A 25686-nucleotide genomic window follows, 5' to 3' on the forward strand; every position below is an offset into this window, starting at 1 on the left:
TACACGTATGGGATGACATTATTATAAAACAATTTCGTAACACTTTCGGAACTGTTTTCAAGGTTTGGCTAGGATATTGCTAAATATTTATTACATAATCTGATTGTAAGTATATTTTGAAAAAAGGATTAAGTCGACTTACGGCGTTTTTCTGGCAAACGGATCAATTGTTAAGTTGAATTAGTTATAATAACTATTTTGCTTATTAATTTTTACAATTTTAGAGCTAAAAGTTGCAATTTTATATACACACCTATAACAATTTATTTAAGTCACAAGATTCTTGCCATAAAATAATTTTGTAATATTTATATTTTTACTTTCAAGGAATTTTTAGTAAATTTTTTATTCAATTTTTTTTCAATTAAAACAAATTTTTTAAGGCTTATACGAAAAATAGAAATATAAGTATTTTCTATTAACTGGAGTACGACGGGTATTTGATACTTATGAATTAATTTCAAATTTTCTAGCTAGTGTACATGATTACAATTATTACTGTTTTAAAATATTTTTATTTATTATAAATAATTATTGATAATAAATAAAATACTTTTGAAACAAATAAGTAAAAGTAATTCGAAACTTCTAACTAAACGTTTATCCAATTTCGAATCCAACGAACCTAGTATGAATTATTTTAGATTAATATATTATAATCTTATAATTATAAATAAAAATCAATTACTTAATTATTTATTAAATATCTATTAATCTAAAATGCCTCATCTTGAACTCGTTGGATGAGGAATTTGATAAGCTTTAAAATGAGAATTCTATAATTACCGTACATTTATTTGTTTGTTTATTGTTAGTCTATTTATATCCCGAAAACAAAAATAATGATTTTTCAAAAATTCTGTTTCTTAAAATACATATTGTAAGTTTTATTCAAAAGCAAGTATTTGAAAGTGTGTTAATCACTATTACAAAAGAATTAAAAAGCAATTAGTAAATAGTGTCTTTAATTTGGATGAGCTGAATGGCCCATCACATCAGGTAGATGCAAGCAGAAAAGGGTCTTTTATTTTCTAGCAAAAAGAAATTTGTATTAAAATCGAGAAAATTTAAACGCTTTCTTAATAAATTCTAAATAAATAAATAACTCACAATTATAAGTTTAAAAAAAATATAAAAATAAAAAAAACACACAAAAAATACATATGTATAGAAACTTGCCAATCTTTAGCTTTAAAATTAATAAAATTATGAAAAAAGACTCGATTCTTTAAAAAAAATATTTAAAAAAAAAGATATTTAGTTTAATTTTAATTGCGTCCGCTATACTTTTTACATAATGTACTTTTAAGAATAGGTGTGTATATAAAACTGCAACTTTTAGCTCTTAAATTGTAAAAATTAATAATCAAAAGAGCTTTTTATGAAAGAAATTATTTTTTTTAAAGAAACAATATTTAGATTAATTCTAATCGGATCCGTTGTATTTTGCCTGCAATGCACTAATAGAATTAGGTATATGTACTAAATTACAACCCTTTATATTGAAAATTATAAAAGTTAAAGGGAAAAAACGCATTTCATTAGACAAATCTGTTTTGTCTGAAAAACGATATTAAGAGTAATTCCAATTAGTTCCGCTAAATTTTGCGTGTAGTGTACTTGCAAAAATACGTTTGTATAGCAAATTGCAATTCGTGCACTTTAAAATTGTTAAAGTTAATGGGAAAACTGCGTTTTTAAAAAAAAAGAAGTTTTCTTAAAATACAAGGTTTAAATCTATTCCTAATCGGTTCGCGATATTTATCGTGAAATCTATTTATGAAAATACGTATGTACACTAATTAAGCTCTTTAGGTTAAAAACTGTAAAAGTTAAAGGAAGTGTTAAGACATGATATCACACATTTTTTCAAGATTTCGTACCCGTACCCCCTTTTGCAACGCCATATTATGATATTTTATGTGGAAAAAGAACATAAATTTATTTTTTGGGAAGACCCCCTCCGTACCGTCTACAGCCTGATATCATATGCGAATGCTCTCAAAGGGGGGGGAGACACATTTTTTAACAAAAATTGAGTTTTTTCTGTGATTTAGGTTGAATGTACACGTGAAAATACGTATTAGTATCAATTTTAGGCTTTTTAGGTTGGAAAGGCTGAGTTTGGCTAGGGGGCCAAAATACCAAAAGTGATTCCATAAGGGAACAGTCGCGGTTCACTACATGAACGGAACCCTAAAAATGTGTAATTTCTTCTTTTTAATATAGAATTAGAAAAAGTTAATGCAGTCTAAAAGATTTTGTTTTTAAGTTGATAAAGATTGACACTTAAGTGATAGAAAAACTTGCGACAAAATAAAAGAAGTTCCATACAGGTGATTTCATTTCTTTCTGAATGCAAATATTAAAAAATTTTACTTACTTTACACATGTTCAGCATTTTTTGCGCCCGAGAAGTCATTGTGGCAGCAAAATACTGTAATTCTTCGTAGTATTTCTCACATGAATCGAAGCATAGTAGTCTAATGTTTTCCCGAAAATATTTATCACAATAAATAAAGATCCTTGGCACTTCACAAATACGATTTCTCGTTACATAATGCACACATAATAGCATGAAATTTTTTCACAAATTCATATTGTTTTGAATAATTTTTTCTTGGCACTTTTTATACATATACTTGACACTAAACGTTTGTTTGTTACTTCAAGCACGGATCGCGATAGAATGACCATTTAGTAATGACCATAAGCAGTCTTTGCATCTCCTTAGATGTTGAGGCTACGAAAAAGCCATTACAGCAAAATTAAAAAGCAATTAGGAAAAGTCTCGCCAGTCTAAATGTGCCGAAAGGTCCGCCACAACGGACAGATGCAAGTATCAAAGAACCTTTCTACTTTCAAGAAAAAGAAAATTATTGTAAAATTTATGAAAATCAAAACATTTATCAAATAGATTTCTTAAAAATAATAATATAATTATAAATATTATAAATATTAATCTTATAAATTTTCTTTGTAAAGAGCATTTTTTGAGACTATATTGTTTAAAAACTTTTTAAAAATCAATTTCAATTTCTTCTTGTTTACACCTATTATTGATAATAAAGTACGTAAGTCTCATGTTTTCTGTTTGTAGTGTTGCTCAGAATAGCTGTACCCAATTTATTTGGCTGCAATGTAGTTTATGGGAAATTTATTAGAATTGGCGATTAGAAAGGCTTGTATTGTCAAATCATCAAAAATCGATAAAAAAATGGATTTTTTTGTTCGACAATTTTAAGAGCAATCATTTGCTCTAAAGTTGTTCATAATAGAATTTTTAAATTCTTATTTTTGAAATTGTTATTCAAAATATTTTCACTGTAAGTTAGATTTAGCAAAAAATTGCGAATTTTACAATAGTGGCGATGTTCAAGAACCGTTTTTTACATAAAAATTTCATTTCTTATGCTCAACTTTGTAAATAAAAAATATTCAAGAACACCGCCCCGCGAATTCAATAAACACATTTAGTTAATGAATTTTTGAATTTACTAATTTATGTAATGATAAAATTTCAAATTTATCTACCTATGCGTTTTTTAATTATACATTGTTAAAATATGTAATTATTACAATGTGAAATGAAACTGAGCGTTAAACAGTATTTAATATTTATTATAAAATACTTTCTTGTGAAGTTTACCGCTTCCCAATTTAATTGTGCAAGGCTAAAAAATGTTATTTTTATACTTATTAAATAAACGCATGTGGTTCTTTTTAAATTAGATGAATAAACTTTGTAGAATTTAAAAACTAAATTCTGTAAATTTATGCAAAATATAAAATTTAAGTTTTTAGTGTTTTGAATGATGCAAGATCAATGATTTTCATGTTAAATGTATTAATATTTATTTGTTTGCAGATGAAAATTTTGTGGGTTTGCTAAATCTAACTGTTGTATTAAAATTACTTATTTAAACATAATAGACTGAAAATTTGAAAATGGGTGAAACATACTTTATATCACTTCCAAAAATTCGTTTCGTGAAAAATATCTTTCAAGTAAACTTAATTCTTTCACAGTGTTGCCAAATTTTAGAGGCGAGAACGTTGCTGCTGTATCCAAATTTGTTATTATATACAGTAGAGGTGACAACGTCGAGGGTATATCACATAGATTGGCGACTCTAGCGCCAGCGATATACACTCGAACTAGGGTACCAACATTGTAGGTAGAGAATGGTTCTTGTCACCTCCGAACACTTTTTCGGCAAACGATGTCAAAGGCTATTAGTAGTCATTCTGCATTGAAAAAACAGCAAAACGTTGTCACCTCCGATTTCGGAGGTGACAACGTTATATATGAGGCGGCAACGTATGCTGTATATTTATTTTGGAGGTGACAACGTACACTCTATACATATATATATATATATATATATATATATATATATATATATATATATATATATATATTCATATTTAATTTATTTAATTTTATTTAATTTTTTTATTAATTAATTTTTTTTTGGGTATTAATTTTTTTGTATATGAACGACTAGATAATTAAGCTACGTATTACACTTTGTCTTAACTCTCTATGATTTTTTTACCTGCGTTGTGAGCTTTCAAAGTCAGGAGCCTGTTCTTTTTGAGCCGATAGTAAGGAGTAACACTACTCTAGAGTCAGAAAAAGAGACCTATATCTTTGATAATTTCTTTTGATAAAATTTAAAATAGAATAGGATTTTTTTAGGGTTTGTTAAATATACACTTCAATAAGTGTAGAAAAACAATTTTTATATATAATTTAATAACAAAATTGCGGCGGTGAATTTCATATTCAAAATCGACTTTTTTAATGGCCAGAAAGGTTTCTTGAAAAGTATAAATCCTGAAACAAAAAGTAAAGAAATTTTACAAACTGTTTACTATAAACTTTGGAAGTACATATGGATTTTCTAATTGGATGTAAAATTTAATTTTTATAAATAATTTACTTGTTATTTTTTGGCAAAAAACCGAAAGGTATCATATAAAATTTAACTATAATTAATGTGATATACAATTTGTTTGTGGCTCTTTATTATATTTATTGAAGTTTAACAAAAAATTTGATTTGTTAAATATCCCGATAAATCTCAAAATTTTAATTCTCAACTACTTAAAGGACCGATCCCACAGAGTAGCCTCGGGAAACTACCTTTCTCCTCCCTTCGTCCCCACACGAGGCGTACCTCAGGGTTCCTCTCTGGGATCACCCCTTTTCACAGTTTACATTAACGACATAACTGACAATATTCAATCTTGTGCACTTATCTTTGCTGACGACCTTAAAATATTTCGTCGTATTAATTCTATTTTCGATGCAACTGCCTTGCAGGACGATCTTCATGCGATCTCGCTCTGGTGCACTGATAATAAACTTCCTCTAAATTATTCTAAATGTCATATCCTTTCTTTCAATAAATCGGGTTTCCCTTTTCTTTTTCCTTACACTATCGATAATATTCTTGTTACCAGAGTGACATCGACATGTGACCTTGGAGTAACTTTTACGTATGATTTGAGTTTTGAAGATCATATCTCTTCAATGGTCACTACACTCAACAAACGCCTCGGCTTTCTAACGAGATCATCAAAAAATTTTTCGAACATTAAAACTTTTACGCTATTATTTAATGCAATGGTCAGATCCCCTGCGGAGTATGCATCGGAAATATGGTCTCCTTATTTTAAAAAGTATTCGGAACAGATTAATAATATTGAGAAGCGTTTTCTTAAATTCTTAGTTTTCAAAAAAGACGGCAGATACCCGCCCAGAGGCTGTGATTATTTAATGTTGTGTCAGCGTTTTGATTATGTAACTTTGGAGGAAAGGCGTATAATATCGGTTGTGTTATTTATTTTTAAGATTATCAGGTATTTCATTGATTGTCCGACGCTATTAAGCATGATTAATTTTAGACTACCTCGCATCTCGTCTCGTAGTAGTGAACCGTTTTATATAGCAAAAAAAGATTTACAGTTGATTAACAGAACCCCGATTTTTAGTGCATGCTCTCATATCAATCAACTTTATCAAGTAGACGGTTTCGATATTGATTTGCTTACAATGTCTCAATTAGAATTTAGTAAATATTTGAATAAATATGTTCTGTCATTGCGCGAAATTAGAAATTAAAAGTTTAATAATTGTTTTTTGCTATAGCACTATTTTAGTTATCCATTTATGGTCCTCTTTGGACTACGGAGATATGTATTAAATAAATAAATAAACAAAAAGAATTGTTATGCTATGTTAAGCTTTGGTTGGTTCTAACTGTAGTTTTTTTAAAAAAAAGATTTTTTAAGGAAAAAACTTACAGAACTATCAAGACCAAGAGTAAGAAGCATCAAAAAGAAAATGAGAGCCCAAAACATGGAACCAGGCATAGTTGCGATTGCTGCCGGGTAAACGACGAAAACTAGTCCTGGTCCTTCAGTTGCCACTTCTTGAATTGATTTTCCACTTTCGTGTGCCATGTATCCCAAAACAGAAAAAATTACGAATCCAGCCGCAAAAGAGGTCGCACTATTTATCACACTTGTCAGTAAAGCATCTCTGTAATTCATTCCGAAAAACATTAAGGTTATTAGTAAAGCTTCTTAAAAACAAACCATTATTAAATGAACATCATCTTATCATTGTTCTCTAAAGTTATCAAAATAGTGTACAAGATTTGTTAAATAGCAAAAAAGAAAAAAGCCAGGATAACTGTTTATTATACAGAATTAATTAAAAACCAGTGTCGGAAAGAAGATTGCCAATTTCATTTTTTTCAAACTTAGTGCATATTCATTATGTAAACTATTTCTTGAACTTTTCCATAAAAAGATGTATACTATGAGTAAGAAGTTTCAAAAACTTTCGTTAACAATAAATATTATAAACAGTTAAAATTTCAAAAATCGGCCTCAAGGGATGCCTTAAGAATTTATTCTCCTTTAATTTAAAGCAAAGAACACTCCAATCAATTAAAAATTGTAGGCTGTAGACATTTTTTAACGGTAAATTGTAAAAAAATACCACTATGTGCCCTGCAGAGTAGGCCAGATTACAAAAAACATTGCCAAAACCCTTAGATGTGTTTAAAATTGCCTAAAATTTGTTACTCGGGAGTTTTTGGGGTCGCTGATTACATCATCCGATAAGATTTTGCACCCATGAACGAACCACAGACCAAGGAAATTTTTATTCAAAAATTGTTTAAACGTTATTAGGATCATTAAATAAACCTTTACTAATATTTCTGGTCCAATTTTCAAAGCCAAAACTACCCCTATTTCGATTTACTTAACCCCTTGACTGCCGATGGCAAAGATCTTCGCCATTTCGGACTTTGCTCTGACTGCCGGAAAACTAAAAATTGATGTAAAAAAGTCAAAAATGGCTGAAAATTAAAAATAAAATGATTTATGGACAATACAATGCATTTTTATTTTAAAAATGTCTAAAATCGCCTAAAATCTATTACTCGGTGGTTTTCGGTGTCGCTGATTACGAATATGATGATGATTTTTCAAAATCCAAAATGGCGTATCCAATATAGCAGATGACTTTTTTAAAAATTGATCCAATTTACCTAAAATTTGTTACTCGGGGGTTGTCGGGGTCGCTGATTACGAATATGATGATAATTTTTCAAAATCCAAAATGGCGGATCCAATATGGCAGACATTGTTTTTAAACATTTTGGATTCGCTTGAAAATTATCATTCGGGGGTTTTCAGTGTCGCTGATGACGAATCCGATGTCAGTTTTTCAAAATTTAAAATTGCGGATCCAATATGGCATACCGTAGAGATCCACTTCACCCATGAACTTATTGGAAAGGTGAAATGCGTTAGGACATTTCAATGGAATTTCAATTTTTGCACTCTCTTTATAGCTGTTCTATAAAAACGGCATTTGTAAAATTTGTTCTGCTTTTATGATAAAAACAAAAATTTTTTTAAAAAATTTCCGTCATATTGGATCCGACATTTTGAATTTTTAAAAACAGACATCCGATTCGTCATCAGTGACCCCGAAAACCCCCGAGTGATAATTTTCAAGAAAATCCAAAATTAAAAAAAAAAATATCCGACATAATGGATCCTCCATTTTGAATTTTGAAAAACTGACATAGAAATCGTGATCAGCGACCCCGAAAATCCCCGAGTGACAAGTTTTAAGCGAATACAAAATTAAAAAAAAATGTCTACCGTATTGGATCCGCAATTTTAAATTTTTAAAAACTGACATCGGATTCATCACCAGCAACCCCGAAAACCCCCTAATGATAATTTTCAAGCAAATCCAAAATTAAAAAAAAATGTCCACCATATTGGATCCGCCATTTTGAATTTTGAAAAACCATCATCATATTCGTAGTCAGGGACCCCGAAAACCCTTGAGTAACTTGTTACTCTAATTTGTCTGAAACTTGTTTCAGACAAATTGGACGATTTTTTATTCTTGGCATTCTGGACTCATTTAGTGTTTTTCAGCCGGCAGTTAAGGGGTTTAAAAATATCATTTAAATTAAAAAAATTTCAATTTTCTAAAATTAATCTTTGAATAATTGTAATATCTTTTAACATCTTACCATATTTAATTTTTTACCAAATCCTTATCTCAAAACCAACCCCTAAGCTAAATCAAACATATTAAATATTGTCATATGATTTTTTAATTTTTATTATCATAGCCACACAAAAAAGTACCCGGGCCGGGGAATGAGACCACCGTTTCTTTATGTACAGTAGAACCCGGTTAATACGATCCCGTTTAATACGATTTCCCGCTTAAAACGCTCATTTATGGTGGTCTCTGCAATTAAAGACATACATTTTATTTCCCGCCTAATACGTTTACCCGCATAAGACGCATTCTTAGCGCGGTTCCTACAGAATCGTATTAACCGGGTTCTACTGTATTTTGATGCGCTGAACACGAATCTGAAGTCCGTTTTGCTCCATCACGTCAGGATTTTGACATAACCTCAAAAAACATAGCGGATTTAAAGTGACAGGAGAAATTTTTTAAATAATGACAGATTTGCTTGAATCTTGTTACTCGGAAGTTTTCGGGGTCGCTGATTACGAATTTAACGTCAGATTTATAAAATTCAAAATAGCGGATCCAATATGGCGGACGAATTTTTAAAAAATTGGCGAATTTTTATGAAACTTGGTATTTGTATGTTCTTGAGTTCGCTGACATTAGGAATGGCCGTCTGCTTTAGCATTATCCGATGTATACCACGAGAAGGTTGCACGAGCGGATTTTGTACATCCTGTAGCTCTTATAAGGGCTGTTTGGTATTTTAGACTAGATAGAACTAAGCTCAATTCTTTATTAGTTTTCCTTTTTGCTGCTGTAGCGTGTTTTCTTTTCTTCAAATCCCCTATGCAAAGGATTTCGTCTACGTTTTCTGCCTGTTCTTCGTATGTCCCTCTTGAGCAGCGAACTCAAGAAAATATAAATAATACCAATTTTCATAAAAAACCAAATACAGTCAATCCTCCACAATGACGGATCAGCCCGAAATTTCCCCTTCTCCTATCCTTCACTTTGACGGTTGCCTACGTCACGCCCCCTAACTACTTTTTCAGGGCTGTACATATTGTTTCGGACACACTGGGAGAATTTTCGTAGAAAAATGTTATGTGTATATATTATTCATTTAAACGTAGAGTAGAACGGGACGAGGCAGCCAATTGCTTCTTATCTCCGCATAATTTTTTCAAATCATGCGCTATTGATAATGTAGACTGCTTATGGTAGTTTACTTTAGTTGCTAACAGATGGGCATTATTGCTGCAGCAGTTTAGCAATGACAGTATCATTTATTTGATATATTATTATTATGATATATTATTATTATGACAGTATCATTATTAAAAAAAAAATTTCTTAGGTCTTTTATTATAAATATTTAAAAAACTTTTTTGCCTATATTAGTACATATTTGGAGAATAAAAATAATGGTTTATTTTTAATTTTTATTTAATATCATAATCTGCAGACAGCATTCAGATCGAAACTCCAAAAAGTTAGTTGTCCAATTGCGGACGGTTTATCTCAAGATTGACAAATCGGAAACAAAAAATCCAAAATGCTTTTGAAAAAGGAAGGTGTCTTGTATAGAAAGCTACCACTAATAATGAAAAATCGACTAAAATAAAAAAAGCATATGTTTCAATAATTTGTTTAAAAATACACTATGTTTTTCAGTATTTTTCTTGTCTGCAAAAATGTTTTTTTATATTTTTTGACCATTTTCTGGTAAATTGTCACACAGGACATGCTAACAAACAAAACGAGTTATTATTTATTAAAATCGGTTCAGTAGATTCAGAGATAAACTGTCCGCAATTTGAGAAAACGTTATTTTGAGAAAAACGCGTTTAAACTTATATGTGACTGTCCGGGACAAAACGGACCTTAGCTCCCATGTATTTACATGGAGCTGAGGTACCTTTTGTCGCGGTCAGTCACATATGTATCGTTAGAGGCCATCCATAAATTACCTAAAATTCTTTTGCAAATTAAAACCCCACCATTTTTTTTATTTCAGACACTGTTACACACATTAGCACCAATGTTTCTACTGGTCGTAACAAAAAGCTTGACCCCACCATCCCCTTAAAGACTTACTTAATTTGTCAATGACTTTTTACATTAATTGAATATTTTTTGAAAAATTAACTTTTATTTTTTACAATTGGTTATAAATACTTTAGGAGGTGTTTTCTGAAGTCATAAGGAGTTAAAAAATACAATAAAAAAAATGTGGATGTAACTTTTTTAAGTTTTTTTTTTTTTTTTTTTTTTTTTTTTTTTTTTTCAATGCAGAATTTAGTGCTGAAGACGATGGTGTTAATGGAATTGCGATATTTTTAATATTACGGGTTTTGTAAATGTTTTCTTAAAAAAGTACTCGTGGGGTTAGGCAGCCAACGATAAATTTTTCGTCTTTTTGTGTTGATTTTATTGATTCTTCTAATTGTTTTCTCTTTTTTTCCAACTCCAATACATTTTAAACTTAACATTGAATTTTATAAACCATTTTTTAAGAATAACAAATTTATATTTCCTTAAAATGTTAAATTAAATTTAATTAATGTCATTATTATAATATTATTCAAATGTAAATTTTTGAAGTTTACTAACAAAATAAAAGTAAGTTAAGGACAACTACCTTGTTATGTTTCACTAATTTTAACTTTAAGTTATGTTTTTTTAACTATTAAAATAGTTGGCCGCCTCACCCTACGTTTTTGCAAATATTCCAAAATGTGGTCCTTTGGAAAAAGGGTTGTAGAAATTTTTAAGTGCAACCTACGTCAAAATGTTCTATGGCGATTTTTTAGCCAAAATGTGCCGTCTTGGCTGCCTCGCCCCGTTCTCTTCTACTAATTATGAAATTAATTAATTGTCCGTTGGAAAGTGTAAATAATATTCATATTAAAGTAATTGTGATATTAATTATTATAATAATTAATACAATATGTGTCACGCTCTGAGGAAAGGTACCTAAGAGGCAAAAAATTTGAGGTTGTGTTTTTAATTTTTTGAGTAAGAATACAGAAAGAGAATCAATTATTAAAAAATTGTTGGTCTTCAAGTCTTCATTATATTCAAAATATTTAATGAAAATTGGTTTCAAATTCAAATAATTAAAAATAAACTTTTAATCAAGATAAATCTAACACGAACCCAATCCATAATTCGTTTGCTTCGTACCTTTCTTGGGAGCGCGTCACATATGTTCTTTTCATTATTATTATAATAATATTATTAAACATGGCCGTACACATAATACGTCACGCGATTTTTGACCATTTTTAACCCCTCCCTCCCCCATGTCACACTTCGTCACAAACCTTGAACCCCTCCCTCCCCCTACGTCACGTCACACACGTAAATTTCACTGTAAATTTTATATATTGGACATTATATATTATATCCTACACTCTAAATAATATTATTAAACATGGCCATACACATAATACGTCACGCAATTTTTGACCATTTTTAACCCCTCCCTCCCCCATGTCACACTTCGTCACAAACCTTGAACCCCTCCCTCCCCCTACGTCACGTCACACACGTAAATTTCACTGTAAATTTTATATATTGGACATTATATATTATATCCTACACTCTAAATAATTGAATAAGTTAAAAATAACTGATTTAGAAGCAAAAAGTCAGTCACTAATTAAAATAGTAATATTTTTTTTCTGACAGTTAGTTAAAAATAACTGATGTTTTAATACAATTTTTTTTATTGATTCAATTAGTCACGTTTAACTACCTACATAGCACCGAAACTTTCCTGAAAATTTATTAAAGATTTACTCGCAAGCTTCGAAATATTTAAATGCAAAGTTTAGTGAAAATTGTGTAAAGATTTAAATATCCCACTTCAATAAATGTTTAGCGTGAAACTTTCCTGAAAATTTAACCTAAATTTTCACGAAAGTATAGTCGAAAATGTAATTCAAATGTTCAGGAAACTTTCAAGCTATATTTTTAAGTAAATTTGACGATAAACATTTATTGGAGTGGGAAATTTAAATCTTTACACAATTTTAACTAAACTTTGCAAGTAAATTTTTCGAAGTATGCAAGCAAAACTTTAATATACATATTTGGAAAAGTTTCGGTGTTTTGTGGATAATTTTTCTGTTATTTTTAACTGATTCAGAAGCAAAAAGTCAGTCACTGCTGATTGTCAGTTAAAACCATGATTTTTAACTGATTCAAATTAGGAGAATATATTATTTATCATATTATAAATAATATACCAATAGATGTTAAACAGGTACATAATAGATATTAAATAGTTTAAAGCATTTTTAACTTGTTTTATTTAGAAAAAGTGACATTGTCACATATAATTTCTTATAATCTTTGAATTTAAAAGATTGTGACGTAACACATGAGTTCACCCCCCCTCCCCCATGTCACACTTAGTCACAATTCTCAGACCCCCTCCCTCCCCCAAGCCGCGTGACGTATTATGTGTACGGCCCCTAATATATTACATTTTAATTCTTATTTAATTAATATGATTTTAATAATTGATTTTCTATATTATATTAATATATGGGTGATTTTCAGGTAACTGTAATATTTGGCGGCGTCACAGAAAACACATTCAAAATAAAAAAATTTTACTTGGGTGTGGATACATTTTACAGGTATATATTTACCCGTATACACATCAAATAAATATATAAAACCTATTCGCAACCACAAAAATGTACAAATAGATCTTATAATTTTTGATAAATTGCGGAATTCACTCCAAAATGACAGCTCCGTGGCGTGTCCATTTTTTAAAATTTTAAGTTAAAATTCAGAAATTTTACTGAAAACGTCGAAACTACAAACGAGCATTTTTATAATATGAATTGTGTATATAGGTGAACAATTTGTGCATATAATGCATCTTCTAATACTTCTTATAAAATTATAAAATGTAAAATAGTTTTGTACACAAATTTTTTCAATTTTGAAATAAGATTTTTTTTCCTATAATTTAATTGTTTATGGCACATTTTAATGTTATCTGAGAATTACAATCTAAAATAAGATCCATTAGCAACAAATATTAGTAAAAAAAAGTTCTAAAATTGGAAGTTCTACACTTAAAAACAATTTTTTTTTGTAAAAATGTGAAGTTCACAAAAAAAGTAGTCAGTACCGTGGTATTACTATGCTTTTAATCTAAACACTCTCTGTGGTAATTATTACGATTTTTTTGAAGATTATATTAGAAACAAATTATCTGCCCAAAGAAAAGAATTATTTTGCAAAATTGTCGGAGTTAGGTTAGTAAATTTCAAATGTCAGCTCCGTTGTGTCACATAAAGTTGAGTCTCCAATGTGAGAGAAGGTGCGCATCGATGTTCATAGCTATAGATATACCATATCATACTTTAGTATACCTATAGCTATGAACATCGATGCGCACCTTGTCTTATTGGAGACTCAACTTACAATGTCAGTTCCGTGGCGCCTGTGGCGTACAGTGTGAAGGTGCAAATTCATGGATCAACAGTTGCTACAACAACACATATTATAGAAGAGGACAGACATAGTTGTGTCCTTTTATATTTCAGTGTTTCGGCGACCAATGACTCATTAAAAAATACCTTAATATTCAAAAAAAGCCTTTACTTTTGGTGCTTAATTTAAAATGTCTATATGTGAACCAAGCAGAAGCACAGTATTACTGTTGGTTGTAACGCTCTTATTGGTGAATACTTTTCTGAAATTAGTTTTATACGCTAATTTCATAATATTATGTAAATGAAATTCAACAAAGAAGAAGAACAAAACAAAGAAGAAGTAAATGAAATTCTCTCGTTATGTCAAGCTGATAGTAAATATTTTTGCTGGGGCTATTTTGTGCATCAAAATGCTTTTTTTAACTCAATGCTTTATTCAAATTCAGAATTAAAAGAAAATCAACTTTTGACATATGTTATGGACTTCCTTCTGAAGGTTTCTTATGAGTTAGGCAATAAAATAAATTTTTTTGTCGGAGTTGTAGTCATTAAAAGTTGTGCACAAAATAGACCCCGGGATGGGGCTACTTTGTGCATCGAACTTTGTCTTTCTATAATGTTACATAAACATTTTTTTGATCCTTTCTCCTTTATTAAATCTTTTGTGTAGATACAATTTCAGAGTAAATTAAAAAAAATGAGATATTAAAAAAATGTTGTAAATATTATACAACAAAATGTAAAATAAAACACTAAGATTTTGATAAAATCTTGATTTATTAAAAATTAACAACCTTTCTTCAAATTTTATATTACTCAGAAAATAAATAACACTTTTTTCTTTTAAATATACATTTTACAATAATACATTATGATAATTATAGTACTATCAATTAAGGAAGATTTCGACTATATCAGCAATTAGTGACATCTATTAGAAGTCAATTGAACTCTTTGGTTTAGAGTCAGGTGTTATTCTTAAGATAATTATTCCGATATAGTTGTCGGTAAATAATTATATTTTTTGAATTTAATTTTTGATCTGAAAAAATAAGCTGCGTGAACGACTGCACTGTGCATCTGTGAGGACTCGAACCCCAGTTAATAGCTGCCTTTCGCGGGACTAACGCCTACCAATGCACCATGCCAACACAGCTTGGACGTTTACGTTTCTTATAATCTCAGATCAAGCCCATACACTAGTCGAAGAGCTGTATAGTTAATGTAGGAAATTATTTGCTGATGAAGAATTTTAATTAAGGAAGATTTCGACTATATCAGCAATTAGTGACATCTATTAGAAGTCAATTGAACTCTTTGGTTTAGAGTCAGGTGTTATTCTTAAGATAATTATTCCGATATGGTTGTCGGTAAATAATTATATTTTTTGAATTTAATTTTTGATCTGAAAAAATAAGCTGCGTGAACGACTGCACTGTGCATCTGTGAGGACTCGAACCCCAGTTAATAAACTTTTCATGGTATTAGAGAAACGAGAGAAATAGTTTTAAAACTAATTTGAAAAACTTATAAATATTATTTAAAGTTAATTTTTTGTCGTTATGTTGCTCACCGGTTGGAGTTTTAATCGTTTTAAGGATTTTAATTAACTTATTTATGGTTTTTTGACTAAGAAGTTCTTTTTAACAATTTTATATTTATTATATACCTTGCGTACATAAAATAGTACGCAGTTGACGGCAGCACAATTCAATGCATAGGGTGTTCAGCTCCGTGGCAGCCAATTTTCGAAAATTTGTTATAATTGTTATATTATGTCCTAATGATGAGGAAAAGTGATGTTTAACATTAAAAAAACAAAATTTTTCTTCTTTTAAAACTGATTTTAAAATTACACAGTTAATTGAAATTCACCCATATAATTAAACTTTTTAACCCTTTGAGTCATACATTTTTCATTTCATTGAAATCTATTGAAACTGGTTACTCGGGGGTTTTTGAGGTCGCTGCATACAAATCTGGCATCAGATTTTCAAAATTCAAAATGGCGGATCCAATATGGCGGACGCGAAAATAAAAAATGAACAGAATTTGCTTGGAACTCGTTACTCGGGGGTTTTTGGCGTCGCTGAATACGAACCTGGCATCAGATTTTCAAAATTCAAAATGGCGGATCCAATATGGCGGACGCGAAAATAAAAAATGAACAGAATTTGCTTGGAACTCGTTACTCGGGGGTTTTTGGGGTCGCTGAATACGAATCTAGCATCAGATTTTCAAAATTCAAGATGGCGAATCCAATATGGCGGACGCGAAAATAAAAAATGAACAGAATTTGCTTGGAACTCGTTACTCGGGGGTTTTTGGGGTCGCTGAATACGAATCTAGCATCAGATTTTCAAAATTCAAGATGGCGAATCCAATATTGCGGACGCGAAAATAAAAAATGAACAGAATTTGCTTAGAACTCGTTACTCGGGGGTTTTTTAGGTCGCTGAATACGAATCTGGCATCACATTTTCAAAATTCAAAATGGCGGATCCAATATGGCGGACGCGAAAATAAAAAATGAACAGAATTTGCTTGGAACTCGTTACTCTGGGGTTTTTGGGGTCGCTGAATACGAATCTGGCATCAGATTTTTAAAATTCAAAATGGCGGATCCAATATGGCGTATGCGAAAATAAAAAATGAACAGAATTTGCTTAGAACTTATTACTCGGGGGTTTTTGGGGTCGCTGAATACGAATCTGGCATCCGATTTTCAAAATTTAAAATGGCGGATCCAATATGGCGGACAAACAAACAAATGACAAACGACTGACTTACACGAACGATTCTTTCCACAGGTAAGTACCGACTTTAATCAAACAAATGACAATCGACACAATTAACACAAACGATTTGCTCCACAGGTGAGTATAGGCTACAATCGGACAAATTACAATCAACAGACTTACACGAACGATTATCTCCAAAGGTAAGTTCCGACTTCAAACAAACAAATGACAAACGACAGACTTACACGAACGATTCTCTCCACAGGTAAGTACCGACTTTAATCAAACAAATAAAAATCTACACAATTAACACAAACGATTTCCTCCACAGGTGAGTATCGGCTACAATCGGACAAATCACAATCAACAGACTTACACGAACGATTATCTCCACAGGTAAGTACCGACTTCAAACAAACAAATGACAAACGACAGACTTACACGAACGATTCTCTCCACAGGTAAGTACCGACTTTAATCAAACAAACGACATTCGAGAAACTATTACTAACCATTTTCTCAACAGGTTAATATAGCTTTTACGTTGAAAGAAGTTATTTTGTTGAGAAGAAGCAGTATTATTGTTTGTGTTTTTTTACATCACATCCTGCATTAAGTTTGACATTTTCAGTTACATATCGGTTAGCAATTTTTTACTAATATCTACAGTTTGTTCAATCGGATTGTCAAAAATGGTACATTATATTCAGTATCAAAAAATTAATTCTTTTTTTTTATAGACAGAAATACTATGAAGAGGATTTTACGTTAAACGAGTTACCTGACTGTGGATTGTCAGGATTCATTCACTTTTGATTTTACTCTTTAATTTTATCCGAACGTTTCGAATCTTCTAAGTTTATTAATAAATTTATTAATACTCATGCCAGATTCGTATTCAGCGACCCCAAAAACCCCTAAAAAACGAGTTCTAAGCAAATTCTGTTCATTTCTTATTTTCGCGTCCGCCATATCGAATCCGCCATTTCCAATTTTGAAACTCTGATGCCAGATTCGTATTCAGCGACCCCAAAAACCCCCGAGTAACGAGTTCCAAGCAAATTCTGTTCATTTTTTATTTTCGCGTCCGCCATATTGGATCCGCCATTTTGAATTTTGAAAATCTGATGCCAGATTCGTATTCAGCGACACCAAAAACCCCCGAGTAACGAGTTTTATGAAAATAGGTTTGAAATTTCATTTGAAATACTTTTATTTTATAAAATATTACAAAAAATTGTTATTTATTATTAAAAATTATAAAAAAAATTTCAAAAAAGTAATTGTAAATATAGTTTAGGATCTAATTTTTATTGAAAAAAATTATCATCTCAAAAATTAGTAAGGATAAGTAGGAAATGAATTTTTTCTAAAAAAGAAGCATTATTTTTTGTTATTTATTTGTTTATAATATTTTTATTATTAACAAATTGTGAATCAACAGTTTTCTTAGACTTGTTTAGGTATGAGGAACATGCCCGGAATAAAAACCCTAAATTTATTAATAAATATGCCATAGAAATACTGAAAACTGAGAAGGAAAAGGTGGGTCGCTGAGAGACCCACTGTGACGCAAAGGGTTAATTATTTACATATTTAAATTAATAATGGAGTTAAAATAATATGCATTATCATTTAAATTATTTAATATAAGAATAAGCATAAAATAAATAAATTGATTTATTAATATTATATTTGTGACGCGATCTGAAGAAAGGGACCTTAGAAGCAAATCATTTTAAGGTTGGGTTAGAGTTACTTTTTTCTTGTTTGAAAGTTTCTTTTTACTTATTTCGAATTAAAATCAGTGTTTATTAAATATTTTAGTTTTAATGAAGACTTAAACTTTAATGATTTATATTGACAGTTGATCCTTTTTTTGTATTTTCATTTAAAAAATTGCAAACATAACCTATAATTTTTTGCTTCTAAGGTCCCTTTCTTCAGATCGCGTCACATTTTGTAACGTGAATATTTTTACACGTTACATCCGAGTAAAATTATTTGAATTTAAAATTTAGAAAAATCATAGCTCTCTCCTTTTGGACACTTTTCTGCGAAAATCTCTGCTCTGCGACTCGACCTCGATAAAATGCGATTTATTTTATTTTTTGTTTACTGCTCTGCTTTATTTTTTTATGTTTGTCACGAGCGATTCTCTTTTGGATTTGTACTCTGAGACCCGAAGGAGGAACGATATTGGATATTTGGAGGTTAACCATCCAACCATTCACCACACTGGCTGTTCAATGCTCTGCTTGGCTGTTTGAGGCCACACATTTACACTTTTGACAATTTGGCTGTTTGACGCCGACCTTTTGGCTGCTTGACGCCGCACTTTGAGCCGTTTCTGCTCTTTTAAATTTGGCTGTTCGAAGCTACACCTTGGCTGTTCGAAGCTGCACTTTTGGCTGTTTGACGCCTGAATTTTAACCACTGGTTGTACCAGATATTATTTTATTGCTGGCTGTTTGGATGCTGCCCTTGCGTTTGGTTTTGGACCAAACCCATTCTGTTTTGATGTTTTGACACGCACACACACATTCACGTGGAAGGATGTTTCTTCTGGTCGCTGCCACCAATTGTCGTTGGAAGTTCCAACAAATTTGTCAACTTAGGCCGAGTTGACTATTTTCTGTAAAGATCGAAAGCCTTGATCAAATTGGTTTTTTGTCCTTTGGAAGGTAACCTCTCCTACCAATTTATCGTTCCGCAGCAGAAGAAGAGCTCCTGATCGTCGTATTTGTAAATCGCTTGCGTAAAACTAATTTTGCTTTATTTTGCTTGTTTTGCTATTTTGAGATTAACATCGCGTTAATTTAAATTTTGCTTACTATTTTGCTTGCTTTTGTAATTTTGCAAATTTATTGGTTTTATTATTGATTATTTTGTCTGTTTATTAATTAATTTGTTAATTAACTTAATTATTAGATCTATTTTTCTAATTAATTATTAATTTGATTTTGCTTCGAATTTAATTTTGCTTAATTTGAATATTATTTTGAAGTTATATTATCGCTAGTATTGTTACGTTATTTCATCGAAATTAAGATTTTTTTATGTTATTATGAAACTTGGTTTGAGGTGTGAGTATTTTATTGAATGAAAATTATTAATTTATTATTTTGTCAAGAATTGTAATTTTCAAATTTGAATGAATTTGCCGCCGCGGCGCTGCCTCGAAATAATGGCGCGCGCGACCGCCGTAGGTCAGGTTAGATAGGAAATACGACGCTACCGGCGAATTAATGAGAAAACGTGACAAGCACCGGCACTTGCGTTTCTGACTTGCTCGACGACATATATTGTGGGCTTCTCCCTTTAAATTTTCTTGTTAATTCTCGACGTAAGACGTGTCCAGGACGAGGAGGCGACCTGTTCCGAGAAGCTTCCCCTTCTGCACTCGATTCTCGAAAATGGTGAGTCGACAGTATTGTTGAAAAGGATGCATATTCTCAATTTTTCGTTTGTTTTTTTTGATTAAATTAAGACCATTTCGCGTAGGGAATATGAATTCTTGCTATCTTTTGAAAATGACGCCACTTTTCGACCTCGTGGTCCGTTCTTTGCGACAATTTTCGGTTTTGTCATTTGATTTCAAATTTCAAGCTTAAATTAAAAGGCTTCATTGCGAATCATTGTTTCAATTTTGTGATTTTATTATGTATTTTACGAGTTTGTTAACATTTCGTAGTGCCTCGCGGTTTCCTTCCAAACTTTCTTGCTGTGATTAAATTCAAAATGTCGCGTATTAATTAGTTAGAAATAATTAGAGAATTGATTGTGTGCAATGAGTGAGTTTAGAACCAAGTCATTTTGCGTTAAATTTAGTTTATTTTGCGTATTAAATTTTGTTGAGTAGCAGAGTTTTTTTGTTTTATAATGAAATTTTACAATTTTGTTTGAATTGAGCGAATATTTTGTTCTTTTTTTTGTCAAGTGAACATGATTAATTATTAAATATATTTTTTTATTGTCAATTTTAATTATGTTTCCTTATTTTTGCCTTTGAAAATACTCTCACTAAAGCCCTAGCCCAATGCTTCTTCTTTTTTTGAGTTAGCCCGAGCAACATTTTGCTGTGAAAATCCGGTAAATCATGCTTAAGTACTATTTTGTAGATTTTGACTAAATTCCATTTTGATGCTTTGATTTGATATTCGCTTCTGTTCGATGATTCGCGAATTTTGTTGAATTTTGTGATTAAATTTTTGAAGTAAAGTTTGTTGAAGAGGAATTAACCTGGTGGTATATTTTGTAGTCTTTTGTCCCTTTTCGCTTAAGTATGATTCCGAAGGTGATTGCGCTATATCTCTGAACGGCACTGAGATAACAATTTGTAGAAATTTTACAAATATTGAATTATTTTGATTTATTTTGATTTTGTAAATTATTTAAGCCATTGTAAAATTTTTAATCTCACAATTTATAAATATAATAAATTGATTTATTTATATTTGCTTATTTTTTATTTCTATCCTCCCAAAGAATACGACACTGAAACTTGATCAAATCAAGTAACGCCATCCCACCATTGTGACGGAGATTGAAACTAAACCGAACCGTCATTATAGAGGATCCTTCATTGTGAAAAACGTCATTGTGGAGGATTGACTGTACTTTTTAAATATTCGTCCGACATATTGGATCCGCCATTTTGAATTTTATAAATCTGACGTTAAATTCATAATCAGCGACCCCAAAAACCTCCGAGTAACAACCCAGATAGCAAAGGTATCCTGCCCGCCCGGCACGCTTCGGCCGCCATACCGCGTGTAAGTTGTGACCCTGCGATTTGACTAGCCTCTGCTGGCGCATTTAGAGTAATTCAGGCGGGCTAGCAATGAAAACACAATTTTCGATTCTCCGAAAATGTAATTGAAGAAAAAGTTAGGTTTTACTAAGACAAGCTTTGACAAGCATGCGCGTAGGTGTCGCTAGTGAACTTGACAAAAAAACGCGAATGGCCTACCTAGACAGTGGTCCAACCTCGACTATACTCCCCTATAAATTAAGAACCATTTATTAAATACAGCATTATTTGCTTTTTTATTGACCTAAAATTGTTAATTAATAAGTTTTTAATATTTAAAAAATTTTTAATCATTGATGGAAGCAGCATTTTTCAATTTTGTTATTTATTAGGGTTTCGTACCCGGTAGGAACCCTATTAAAACGGTTACGGAAAATTACCATGTACCCCCCCCTAGCGCGCACAGTTTTTCATCTAAAGAGATAAAAATTAGGACACGTATGTATTTTCACGCGTAGATTACACGAAAAATATAGCGAACGTGATTGGAGTTGATCTTCATAGAGTTTTCCGCGAAAAACATCAAATTTTGGCCGTTTTTCGCCAAAAAAGGCATGCACCCCCCTAGCGCTCACAGTTTTTTTCCTAGAAAGATGAAAATTGGTACGTATATGTATTTTCAAAAATGGATTACAGGAAAAATATAGCGAACATATTTGGTATTGATCTTCATAGTGTTTTCAGCGAAAAAATTGAAAATTTAGAAAAACAAGTTGTTCATTTCATGACCATTTAGCTTCCTCAACATATAAAATATAAATTCGTGACGTAATTCACTTACAAAATTCTAGCAAACTCCATCTAAACATATGTATAAAATTAAATTTATCCCATAAAATCGTGATAAATAAATTAATTTGTAAATAATTTTATTACGAATATACTAATTATCATTTACTTTTACAGCCATTTTTAAGATGCTTGATTGGATACCTCCTCGCGGTGCATCTTGGAAACAATATCATTAAATTCTTTATTTCAAGCTTTATTAAACAATTTCAATAAATTCAAAAAATTAAAAAATTTTAAATGTACTTTGATGATATTGGCTAAAATCCAATCAAACATATAAAATATTTACTAAAGTTAATAATATATTCATTACTTCATTTTAGGTACAAATCTCCATGAAAACCAAATTATGATTTTTCAAAAGCATAACAATCAAAGCATACATTCTTCTTAAGGAAATTTCTTTTTGATTCAGCAAGATATATTCATAAATTAAATGTAATTATATTGCGGTTTGCAAACTTTTGCAATTCGAAATGATTCGAATTTTCTGTTGTCGAGTCGATTAATGTTCGGTTCGATTGAATACACACCTCTATTTCATATGCAAATTGCTTCTCTTTTTATCATAGAATAATCATTTAAAAATATAAATATTAAATAAATTATGAAAAAATACACAATTTGAATTTTTTGTGAAAAAGAAAAATTTCTATTAATTTTATAAATTTTGATAAAAAATATACTTTGTATACATCAATCGATTTGTTTTCTTGTCAGGAATGTAATTTTGAGAATAATTAATTAAAATATTAACAGATAAAAAAATTATTTACAAAAATACAAAAAAAAAATTTTTTTGAATTTTAAAAAAATTGTATATTAAAAAAATTGTATAAAATTTTTTTTTTAGATATTTTTGAAAATCCTTGTGTCAGATTTTAGGTATTAATGACTGCAATAAACCTGCAAAATTTCAAGACAATCCATCAAAATTTGTTTGAGATAATTTGTACACAATTTTTGTGACATACACACACACATACACACATACACACACATACATCTGGACATTTGCTCAGAATTGAATATACATATGTTATAGATGAAAATGAGTCCATATAACCTTCTTTTGAAAAATTGAAAATCGTCACGAATGCAAAGCTTCCTTATGAGGAAGCAAAATGCATGTACCCCCCCTGGCGCCCTCAGTTTTTTACCTAGAGAGCTGAGAATTGGCATGCTTATGTATTTTTTCGCGTAGATTACAGGAAAAATATAGCGGAAGTGTTTAGAATTGATCTTCATGGTGTTTTCATCGATAAACTAAAATCTCTTTTTGCAACCTCGAAAATTTTTTAACCTTTGGCTTATTAGACTGCAGTTTTGCTTATTTTATGTAGTTTCGTGAGTAGATTTTAGGAAAAATATAGCGAACATGATTGGATTTGATCTTCATATTTTTTTAGCGAAAAACTTAGTTTTTAAAAATTTCGTCAAAGAAGCGTGTTTTTTACCCTAGAGCCCACAGTTTTTTATCTGAAGAGATGAAAATTGGTTATTTATTTATTTTCACCTGTAGATTACAGAAAAAATACAGCGAAAAATTTTGGAGTTGATCTTTATATTTCTTTCAGCAAAAAAGTATAAGTTTTAAACGAGGGTAGGAACCCTCGGTGATAGTACGAGTTCTACTCGCACTTCTCAGGTTTCTATTATTAATTTTCTTTTATCATTATTTTATTAATTTAGGTGAACAATAAAAATTTTCCACTATTATCAAAATTTTATAAAAACAAAAGCTTCTCTATTTAATAAGTGGTTCTCAATTTATACATATTTTAACCTCTGAAACGATTGTGGATTTTAATTAATTTCTCAAAATCCACTGAAATGTCGAAGATCATTCTTACAGAAATAAAATTAGAATATTTATGTTTTATTTTGACATAAATTCGAGCATAAATTTTATCAAAATCAGATATAACGTGTTTTTAGATATTTAGAAGTTTAACCTTTAAATCAAATTTTCTATAGAATTACGTTATTTTTTTTAAAAAAGCTTTTTAGTATTATAAAGTTTGATAATTTATCTTTTAAAACTGCTAGTAACAAAATTCAATTGGCTTATTTAAACAGGCGAAATATTTATTTAAAAATTGCCTTAAATTGGCAATAAAATGGAATGCCTCAAATAAATACTCATATAATCTTATACGCGCATGCGTCGATTTTCCCAGCTGGGTCATTTCGCAGGAGAGTTAAGGTTCATGTCTCAGATTTTTTTAATATTTTGCTTATTAATAGTATTTTGGGTCCTAAACAACTATACCAAATTTTAATTAAATATTTTTATTATTTTTCAAGATATTTGCTTTGCAAATTTCTTGACATGTTTTTTTCATTTTATTATAACGTAAAAACCATAACGTAAACGTAAAAACCATTGAAGTTTAATAAAAAAAAATGAAAATTAAAAAATATCAATTTTTTTAATTATTTATTTATAAAATTATATTTATTTTTAATGTTTAAGCATGAGCCCTATCAGATTTTGTTTAAAAAAAATCTTATTTCAAAGTTTTTAGAATGGCATCTGTCTTTGTTTTTTAGTAGTAATAAATTGTCAAAGTTTTAATTGCACTATCGCGCGCCGGCTCACAGTTGGATTTTTTTACAATTTACTGTTCAAAAATGACTTCAGCCTACAATTTTTAACCGATTTGAGTGTTTTTTGTTTTAAATTAAAGGGGACATCCTGGGAGGCCGATTTTTTAAATATTAATTGTTTATAATTTTTTATTTTAAAAAAATTAATACAATTTTTTTAAAAAGGACGTTTATTTTCTTATTCCGTTACTGCACATGATCTAAATAAGTTCAAAATAATCCAATATATCCACCAGACAATTAATAAAACAAAATAATTTATTTAAATTGTTATGAACAATATTAATTAACTAATAGTTAAGTTTAAGTTATTTTTTAAACAAGTAGAACATGTATTCTTGAAATAAAATTAAATCAAAAAGAAAATGTGGAAAAAAACCTTTTTTAGTTAAGAGGAATCAAAGTTATCTATTTGTTTAATTATATTGTTTATAACAATTTAAATAAGTTATGTTTTGAATGAGGAGGACATATATTCATTAAATGATCCTAAATATAAAAAAGTAAATGTTAAAAAAACATTTTTTAGTGAACAGGAATCAAAGTTAACTTTTTGTTAATTAATATTGTTCATAACAATTTAAATAAATTATTTTGTTTGATTAATTGTCTGGTGGATATATTGGATTATTTTGAACTTATTTAGATCATGTGCAGTAACGGAATAAGAAAATAAACGTCCTTTTTAAAAAAATTGTATTAATTTTTTTAAAATAAAAAATTATAAACAATTAA

The 25686-nt window shown here is 30.0% G+C and overlaps 1 protein-coding gene across 1 annotated transcript in view; it reads right to left on the minus strand.

The window, feature by feature from the left end:
* The window catches only part of LOC122508725 (sodium-dependent dopamine transporter-like), a 346409-nt gene that overhangs the window by 171688 nt on the left and 149035 nt on the right, over positions 1 to 25686 (minus strand). Inside the window, exon 4 of the mRNA XM_043622242.1 lies at positions 6313 to 6550. Within this exon, the coding sequence (XP_043478177.1) occupies positions 6313 to 6550 (238 nt within the window). The remainder of the gene's footprint in view (positions 1 to 6312; positions 6551 to 25686) is intronic.

The sequence above is a fragment of the Leptopilina heterotoma genome, unplaced genomic scaffold (assembly GCF_015476425.1).
Source record: "Leptopilina heterotoma isolate Lh14 unplaced genomic scaffold, ASM1547642v1 Lhet_550, whole genome shotgun sequence".
NCBI lineage: Eukaryota > Metazoa > Arthropoda > Insecta > Hymenoptera > Figitidae > Leptopilina > Leptopilina heterotoma.